General features: G+C 48.6%; 1 protein-coding gene across 1 annotated transcript; it reads right to left on the bottom strand.

The window, feature by feature from the left end:
• Window positions 1-3,789: 3,789 nt before the first annotated feature.
• Window positions 3,790-4,518, bottom strand: IUM83_17491 (uncharacterized protein; the record flags this gene model as incomplete). Its single annotated transcript, XM_067942442.1, has 1 exon — window positions 3,790-4,518. One exon carries the CDS (start codon window positions 4,516-4,518, stop codon window positions 3,790-3,792), a length of 729 nt encoding a protein of 242 aa, XP_067791212.1.
• Between the last annotated feature and the right edge of the window lie 5,538 nt (window positions 4,519-10,056).

The raw sequence follows: 10,056 nt of genomic DNA, 5'->3' as shown, positions 1-10,056 counted from the left end.
GTGACACTTACACCTCAAGCTGAAAAGCCTCCCCTTGAGTGCCGTGCAGCAGCGAGCCTTCCCCCCGCAAGTGCTACCAGATGTCGCGTTGGGCCCGAAGAGTGTTTGTCGTTGAAGTGGGTGCGAGTGTTGGTCCTGTCGAGAAGCGCGGTAGTTGTGGTCGATGTGCGGGGTAGACGGTTTATTTAATACTGAATTGCTACTGCTAGCCTAACATGCATGCCTCGCTGTGCTCCTACGCGAGCACAGGGCTCTCTTTGCGTATTTCTGGGGTTTTCCTTGACTATGTACTACCCTGCGTCTTTTTGTTTTCTTTTCATTTCTTTTCTACTAAATGCATGTTCCATGTTTCTTTTTCATGTTTTTCCTACAAAATGCATGTTCACTGTGACGGCTGACCCTCTCGGGTAGCTGCCACAGGAACTTCAAGCCTCTGGCCGCGAGCAAGCAAGCCAGAGCCTTTGCGCCGCATCGCTCTGGCTTGCTTGCTCAGCAGGCCAGAGGTGGGCCTGACAGGGATCCCAGCCGATGCGCACAATCGAAGGGATCCCGATTTGCTGGCCGGCAATTTTGGACGCGATAGACCCATCCTCGCCGTCGTGACCAAGGTGAGGCAGCGCAATCTGCAGCATGTTCACAGTGATGGTAGTGAGTCCGTTGACAGTGGCGACGATCGAGCCTCCTGGGCCTCCCTCCATGCGCACAAGCTCGATGTCCATCTCATCGTGATGCAGTGAGACGAGTCTCCAATTTTCCAGCACCGCCTCGACGCCGCTGCCTCCATTGAAGATGACATCACGCGCTATCCCGGTTTGTAGGAACCGTCGGTACACATTGTCCTTGTCTAGAACCATTGGTGCTGTACCAGAGGCAGCGTTCGTGTTCGCTGTAGGCGGCTTGTAGCCGTTGCGGAAGATTCGGTAGTACTCGGCGACGATCTTCCATGGCGTCGTCTTCATCACGACCCCGTTGGTGATATCACACTGCTTCCTTTCGAGTTGCTGGATCTCCTGACGCAGCCGCGCGACGTCTTCCTCGAGGACCACGGCCTTCTCAACTATCCTCTGCCTGTAGCGCTGCTGGATTGCCTGGCGGCGCTATCGATACTCCGCCATGCGAGTCTTGAACATGTTTTCAGCGATTATCTCCGGGTCCGCAAAAGCGTTGTGGTCTTGGATCGAGGCCCCGCGCGTTCCAGATTGATCCGGGGGCAAGTCGGAGATCAGAGGCCGCTGCTGTTGCTCATTGGGACGCATAACTGTAGTTTGTGGGATCTCCCCAGGACTCCTCCACACAGCGTGTAAGCTGGTCTCTTAGCGAGAAGAAGGCTTGGCGCGCTGCGCTACCACGACGCCAATCCCGTCACCGCTCAAGGAGGCACTGTTCGGCGGGTGCAGGAAACTGTTGTACATTGCTCAGTCGCTGCTGGAGTGAAATTTGCTTGGGTGAACGCTAGTTGAGGAGTGACAGAGGACTGCGTAAGTGCTCGGCCAGCACGCACTCAACTCATCATTAATACTACTAGCTTTTCAATCTCCCGAATGTTTAGTAGCGATCGTCTAGGTAAATCTGATGGAGAGGTTTAATAAAACTTAGCAGATCTATACCTAACTCTGTTCCTGGCATGTCGCCAGCAACTACGACAATACGGTATTCTACTTTAAAAAACATCCGATGGATACTCGACTAAAAACTTGCAACCGTACGACCGCATGACACGCAACAGACTCAGGAGAACGAGTTAAAAAATACCATACCATGTGTCTCAGAATGCATCCCGCGGGATAGCACAGCAAATATTGGAAAACAAGGAACGCTTAGATAGCATCACACAAGGTGACTGCGCTCAATTGATTACTAGTACATGACTCTAACGCTATAGCGTAACCAATCATAGGCATCCTCGGTGCGTATTTACAGCCAATAAGACAAAGATTGTTTAAGGCATGCAGGTAGACCTAAGCGTGAAGCAAGGCGGTGGGGATACCGAACGAATCATCATAGCGGTCATGTCGCGCAAGATATCCATGGTAAATTTGGCAGAACGATCACCGATGGAAGAGCGATCTAGAAGGCTACTACCCCGTAGGGACGATCCATTTCAGCGAAACGTTGCTATATCAAATTGACATGAAAGAAAAAGTAAGACGCCCCTGTCGAGTTGGAAGAGCCTGTAGCGGTGGGCGCACCCCACGAGCACAATGCCACGATTCAAGTAAGATCTTTATCGCCTATGGTCCCGGCTGGGATATGGACTCTAGCACAGGAGCTCTTTCCGGATTTGGATGGCCCCGCTCTTGACAAATTCTCAGTCGCGCTCACGTTGGTCACGGAGAGCTGCTGGAGAATTGGGGCTGCCCTGTATTTTCATGCTGTGTGGAGATGGAGGGTATCGTTTTTCGACCCCCTCAATAATGTATCCCCCGATTATCATAGGGCCACCCTCCTTTCTCGTCTACGACAGGGATATAACACGGTCCATCTCCATCTCCGGAGGGGTGCCCACCCTGACATGTTCGAGCGAGCGGCGCAAGTGATGCGCAAAGCGCTTCACTCGGACCCAGTCTTACCAGCTCATACACCTTCAGTAGGGCACACCAAGTATCTACTCTTTTTCGACGGAGGTTCCCGTGGTAATCCCGGACCTGGTGGCAGCGGAGCAGCGGTGGCCCGGGTCGGTGAAGGGTGGTGTGATTTTGAAATCTGCTGGGTTGCCAGCATGTCTTACGCGGCAACGTCGACGACGAACAACGTTGTGGAGAACATGGGGTTGCTAACAGGATTGCACGCCTGTTACAGATACAAATGGGTGCCACTTCACGTGGTAGGGGATAGCACGCTAATTTTACATCAACAGCAGAAGCGACGACCTCCGAAGGCTAAACATCTTATCCCGCTGTACTGGCGAAGTCGAAGGGTTGCGGATCAACTTGCGGTGCTCACTTGGCAGCACCATTTACGCTCTTACAACAAAATGGCCGATGCGCTAGCCAACTTAGCGATGGACACACGACGTAGTATGCAATGCACACCCAATCGAGTCATCGGCTCCACCTCGCTTTGGAAGGATATTCACTCCTTTGCTGCTAGTGACGTAGGTCACTGGCTGGAGCGTAACAGTGATGAGAACTCTTCGGGGTTCGGAGCCTCCACACCTTAATGGCTGGGGGCGGCACTGAGTGTACCAACTCAGGGCATCGCAGTAGGGAGCTTGGTAAGAGACGAGCTCCGACTAGGTCATAGATGTCGTTAGCCAAGACGTTAAGTGACATCAATGTACCTCAATGACAAAAACAAAAACAAAACAAAGATCTTTATCCATACAACTTATTTCTATAACTATGGAGCGGTTCAAAGCTACAATAAGGGTGTGCTGCGTTAGCATGCTACAAAGTGCCAACGCACGTCGTGGCGTTCAAACGTGCACCTTCAACGTGCATTGTCGGTTATCATTCTATCTCAACTAACGTTACACAATTTGTTTAATGAAAATAAGGTCATTCGAGTCCTTTACACAGAGCAATCGATGCCGTCCCAAATCCGTCTATTACGTCTCGTTTTCTCAGTACGACGCACTGTCTACCACAATAATGCAGCATCGCCTCGTCGTCACTAAAGAGCTGCACAAGAGCCGCATTAATGCGAGTAGTTTCAGACCTTCTGTTTTCGATACGCTTCAGCCGGTACATGTTCAATTCGCCGAAGCCAATATCACATTTAAGTTTTTACACCATATAATATTTTATCAATGATCAATATGTTTGGAACAATTCCACGTTGACCATAGATCTAGTCTGTATCAACTTTCATAGGGAGTATACCGAGCGCACTGTCCATCACAAGGGCTGCTTCCTCCACGTCGGCGAGAAACTTTAGCAACGGACTCAACATGTCGACTTCATAGAGGACACTGGCGAACTGACATTTCGTTTCATCCCATTCGAAGCGCACGCCGCCCAGGAAAACGAGCCGTTGTCCGAGTAGTTTCCAAGCAAACTCAGGCCTATTGTATTCACCGTCAGCGGCATCGCTGTCGGCAAACGCGTTGCGAAGCATTGACGCTGTGATGGTGGTATAAAGCTTTATGTCGGCGATGATGACACCGTTCGAATGACGGTCTAGCTTCACGAGAGCGATCTCCAGGTTTGTGTGACGAAGGGAAAGGTTCCTCCACTCGTACAACATCGACTGGAGGCCAATCCCTCCATTTGACGCGACGTCAGACGCCATGGTTTCCAGCAGGAACTTCTTTTGCACGTGGACTTCGACTAGGCTCGAGGACGTGACGTCTCCGAGCTCATGTACGTTGAAGCCAAAGCGGAAAAGGCTGAAATATCTCACTACAAGGCTCCACGGCGTCTTCGCTTCTTCGGGTGGGGGGGAGGCGATAATTTTCTTCTTCAGTTCCCGAACTCCTTCCCGCAGCAGATCAACCTCCTTCGCCAAGGAAGACGCCTTGTCCTCCTTTTTTTTTCTGTATCGTCGTTGGGTCAGGCGTCGTCGTCGTCTCTGGAGCATGAGCACTCTTTCCGCAATGCTGAGGTTATCCCATAGTTCGTTCCGCTGTTTATCACACGGCTCGTCCCATTCCAGATCACTCTGCTGGTCTCTAGCTGATTGAGGATTCTCCGCTGAAGGTGTCGCGAATTGCGACCTCGCAACGTCCGCGGAGAGGTTTGAGCCGCACTTAGACACTGATACTGGAGAGGTTGTCTCGATCGGAGCATACCCCCTCTCAACACTTATCGTGTTAACCACGTAACTTGGTGGCGTTGGTCTCCGCGCTACCACCACACCAATCGCACTGTTGCTCAATCGGTGAATATTGGGCGGGAGAAACAAACTGCCGTGCATTGTGATTGTGGTGTTGGTGCGTTGGGTTTTGCTGGGGTCGACGGCAGTTGTGGTATGAACTGGGGTGGCAAGCAAACGCAGCGTTGTCATCTCAAAAGTTGATTGGATGAGTTCATGATATGTCTGTTTTCTTTTGTAATCATGCAGTGCGAGATGCTTGTTGCTAGGATCTCCAAAGCAGGATGGGATAATCTTTAAGCACCATGCGGTAAATTTAGGTTTCTGACAGGTATCACAAACCGCCGAGGCGTTTTTCCTCTACAGCTACATACTTCTGATGAACCATACAACATTTACAAGTGAAAATAAGATCGCCCGTTCTGCCGGGCCACTCGGTTCCAGAATCCGATGTTTCATTCCAACAAAATGCATGCACGATTACGCTGTCATACACGCAGAGCGTTGCTGTGCAGCCCGAACCTGACAAATCGGGTCATCATTTCTTGCGTTATGGAGCCCACGTTGTTGGCGCTACATGACGCGCTATGCATGTCAAGGAATTGACTACAATACGTAGTAAGCACAAAATGCTGTCAATACTATTCGCGGTAAAGTGCGCTTCAAAAGCAAAGCGTAACAGGGTATATATTTCACGTCATCCGCGCGTTGAATTAGCGACGAAACCTCAATCGAATTGGTCAACAGAAACCTTTGTACTTCACTTCCTCTCTAAAACCCGGTGATCTTAGTTTGTTGACCTTGCAGTGTACACCTTTTCAACTTCAAAAATTCAAATTCCAAGTTCAATACTGCAAAATCTAAGGTCAAAATGACATTGAATGCACAAGTCATTGGCTATTCTGCTGGCCAATAGGCAAACGACCTCTTCTACTCTATGTACCGAGATATATTATACCGTTTATAATATACAATCATAGAGTATTGCTGTTTTGATCTTACATTTTGCCGTATTGAACTTGGAATTTGCAGTTTTGAAGTTGAAAAGGTGTCGTAAACCTGCTCCAGCGTCCGCTGCTGGGCCCAGCAGCGGAACAACCACCCGGGAATCCCAACTCGGGTTGTGCTGAACATCTACAGTATTATCCAGTGACAGCGCACGGCACAGTCATGATAAAAAAAAACTAGGGGGTGTCTTCGACGTCGTTTGAATCTTCGATCGATACGGTATGGCTCTGGTAGCGACCGCGCTCTGAACTAGTACCACTAATTCAACCCTTTCCCCCGCAATAATGTCTTTCGCGATCATGAAAAATCGCCACCAAGATACATCTCCTAAAACGCAGAATATGACCATATTTTGCAAAATGAACAAAACCATAGTGCAACACTACGACTTCAAGAATCTGTGGTAAGAAGTAGGAGATCTCAAATACGGTACGTACATCACAACAGTCTGTTTCTGCACTCATGTCATCACCGATTGCGTACCACGACGCGTTACTGTACATGCGCGTCGAGTGATTGAAGAAGAAATTGAGTTTCCAGCGAAGAGCTCGCCACAAGCAATAAAGCCTTTAGCATACTTAAAAAAAAGGCGAGCATGTTACCACCACTCATTGTGAGTTGGATCAGCAACGCAAGGTTACTGTGCTGCGATGTAGTAGAGCACTTAGCAGACCTTGACAGGACATTGTGTCTCTGCCACTGGTGTGGTGATCAAGTTTACAGTCGTAACGCTGATCATCGTCACCAGGGTTTGGTAGTAGTGAGAATTTTGGTTAGTAGTGATACTAATACTACTAACCGACTCTGAATCAATATCACTACTACTACTATTTTAGAACGGCTTTGGCATTGGTAGTATTACTACTAATTAGCTCTACTAATTAGTACTGTGTATCCATACCATAGCTTTCGCTTGATTTCCTCCATGCGCCTCAGTTCCTGACGATTGTGGCGCAATATTAGCTGTCGCTGCACTTACTCGTTGTCAGTCTTTGTCCTTAGCGGGCACATAACGAAGGATCCTGGTGATTACTCTTTGCATGCCCGCGGCGAACGTAATAGTCATCTTACCTGCCCAAACGGTTGCCTGTTCTTTAAATCCAAAGTCTATAGGACAGTCACTCTCACCTCTTCGAATCTTTTTACGCAGACTCAAGTAAACGCTGGTTACATAATTCAGAACTGAACCAAATCTGAATGTTGCTTGTGGCAGTCAAGTGCACCATCACTGGTAAATTACGGTGATAAGTAAGCCATATCGTCTCTCCAGAGTATATCAGTACAATAGTATGCAGTACTTTGATAATACTACAGTAGTATAGTAGTCATGTTACTATAGTATAATGTACATTTCCTTAGCGTAGTTGGATACATTATCTAGTACTAAAAACTAAGATTCAGAGCCCAATGTACTATAATTATACTAATATTCAGGGATTTTAGCGAATAGTACCCGGGTCACTATTTAACTTTACTTTTGCCCACAAAAAAGCAATCACATTTGGGAGGGGAGCTTCTAAACTGTGTAGGGTTACTAAAACTGCAGTGTGTGCGGCACTCGTAGAGAAATAAATAACTCAACTCGACAAGGAATACCTTTTCAGACTCACTCCATAACAACTGCAGGGAAAATCCTCTGCAACAAATATATCGGATTAGAATGGACAGTCTGGTCGCACCACAACTCAAAAATTCAAAGGTGATCAAAATATGTAATTGTTTTATCAGACCTCAGCGAATGAGCCATACCTTCAACATTGATGACTCTTCAATTACCGCAATACGCCAACTTTTGGATGTATCAAGCCTCTCCATGTGTATCGTGCAAGTTTAGAAGATCACAAATACAGGTACCATGATTTATTTAAAAGTGCGCACATTATAGGTTTCCATAATGCGTAACCTACATCATCACAGTATTTCGACTGTAGAGTATAACAGTACCAGCAGCTTCTCTACGGCAAACATCGCTAATGGTTTCCTAGACAACACGCCTTGAACAAACCAAACCAACCAAAGTGCAAACTATTGGTTCGAAGTTATATTTCATGACCTTTGAACCAATTCTAGCCGTTACTTTGGTTTGTACGTTACCAGACCAACGCTCTTGAACTATTCCTGAGGTTTGGAGTTTCGTGGTTTGGAGATGAGTTTCAGCTGCAACCGATGGTTTGCTTTTCCCGCTGCCTGGTTGGTCAATATGGCTCTCTGTACTCCTGGTGGGCTCTCTTCAAAGGCCGCGCCCAAGCAACCAGCATACCCGAAGAATTAGAATCTGCGGCTGGTATCGGTAGCAAGGTTGGCTTATTCGCTTGCACCTACTGGATGGCAGGATTTGCATTCCCGAATGCGGTGAGCATCTCACCCTGATGCAGCTTTCGTCTTTGACAGCGGCTCCAGTCTTCAACGACGCTTGGTCTTTCGGCTGTGCCGCGGCACTTCTCGATAAGAGCCGCATCGTGAACAGTTTCAAATGGAGGTTTTTAGCCAACCACATTCTCGTAGTTTGCTTTGGTTTGCAGCGTCTCACTCGGTTCAAACCACTTCGAACCAAACCACGAAACCGTTTCGAACCTGGTTCATTGGTAATTTTGGTTTGGTTTGTTCTAGGCGTGCGCTAATGTGTCTACTTCGAACTATCAAACTTCAAGCGACGCCGTATTGTCCAGGCGACGTCGACGTCCTACGTACATACTATTGAAGTCCTTGAGATATTTGCGGTAGAGCGCTCTCTCCACGCCGTCCTCTGCAGTCCCCTTCACGCCCATCCATCGGAAAACGTTTCTCGGATCAGCCTTGTTCAGTAACCAGTTGCTGAGCTGCGCGTGCTGCAGATCCGTAGCCATCTTCTTGGTCGTGTCGACATTCTTCGCCGCAATGAGCATCGTGGCCAAACCTTCATCACCGTAGTAAGTCGTGAACGTCTTGACCATCGTTGTTTTCGCTCTCGGATTCTTTACGTTGAAGGCATTCAAGAAATTGACCCAGGTGTTCAGCTTGGGGTTGGTAAGAAGTCCTGCACCTGCTTTGTCAAGCTTGATCAGCTTGAAAACATCGACGGGTTCCAATTTATAGGACAGCCAACTCTGGATCTGCGCAGCCTCCACCTTTGTTGCAACGTTCTCCGTAGCTGAGAACTTCCTGGCTGCTGCAACCATCGTAGCCAGAGCTTCATCGCTGTAGTGTCTCGCTAGCGTCGTTGCCATCATCGTGTTGGCCTTTTCGACGTTATGTTTGCTTAAATCATCCACGTAGTTGATCCACGCAGTGAACTGTGGGTTATCAAGGAGTTTATTTCCGGCCTTGGTAAGCTGGTAGATGCCGAACACGTCCTTGGCTGACTTGCCATTGCTCAGCCAAACGCGCACCTGTTCGGCCTGCAGCTTGGTGGCGATAGTCTCCGTACTCGACACCTTCTTGGCCGCGATAATCATCTGGTAGAGAGCATCGTCGGTGTAGCGAGTCATTAGAGTCGAGAGCATCGCTGCCTCCGGGTTCTGCTTGTTGAGCATGGTCACGTATTTGACCCATTTCTGGAATTCTGCTTTCTTGAAAAACTGGTCCCCGGCATTATATAGGTTTAGCCGGATAAGCGCTTTCTTCGGGGACTTGTTGTTCTGCGCCCAATGTGCGAGTGTTTGTTCGGTAGTTTTCGAAGTCGTCAGAAGGGCCTTGACCTTCTCGAGAATGACGGGGGCTCCTCTCTCTTCGTCGTTGAGCGCGTCGCCGGCCCACAAAAATCGTTGAGCATGAGCACTGTCCTGAATGACGGTGTTTGGATGTCTCAAATTCGCGTTGGTGGTCTTCACCAGCATTGTGGCATCGCTACTTGTCAAAAGGACGCAAGCAACCAGCAGCAAAGCTGACTGCAGACGCATGGTGGTGGACTTGAGAGGAAATTGCGGAGTGGGTCAAGAGAGACGTTGGGGGGAAGGTACGGTTGCTAAGAGGAGGATTTCAAAGAGGATGGGGCCTGGTGCTGGTCGGTTTTTGCATTGGTCACCTGGACGACAAATCGCCCCACCTGGCGGAATTATTATACATCTACAGTATCGCAGGATAACGACGGTATTCTAAAATAATTATGGGACATAGGACAAACACCCCACTCCCATGCAGGGAAGTGCGTGTATCTTCATATGTATCGGAGGAGCACACTCCTTTGTTTGTAATACATCTACATGTAGTTACTTCTCTCTACGCACCCACCCAAACAATCGGATCGCCGTTGGTGAATCTTGCGGCAGCACATTGCCGATGCTCGTGCGGAGTGTCCTGCACTGGCTCCGAATCGAC

This window comes from Phytophthora cinnamomi (assembly GCF_018691715.1).
Source record: "Phytophthora cinnamomi strain GKB4 chromosome Unknown Contig41, whole genome shotgun sequence".
Taxonomy (NCBI): domain Eukaryota; phylum Oomycota; class Peronosporomycetes; order Peronosporales; family Peronosporaceae; genus Phytophthora; species Phytophthora cinnamomi.
This window is presented reverse-complemented; position numbering and strand designations above follow the sequence as displayed.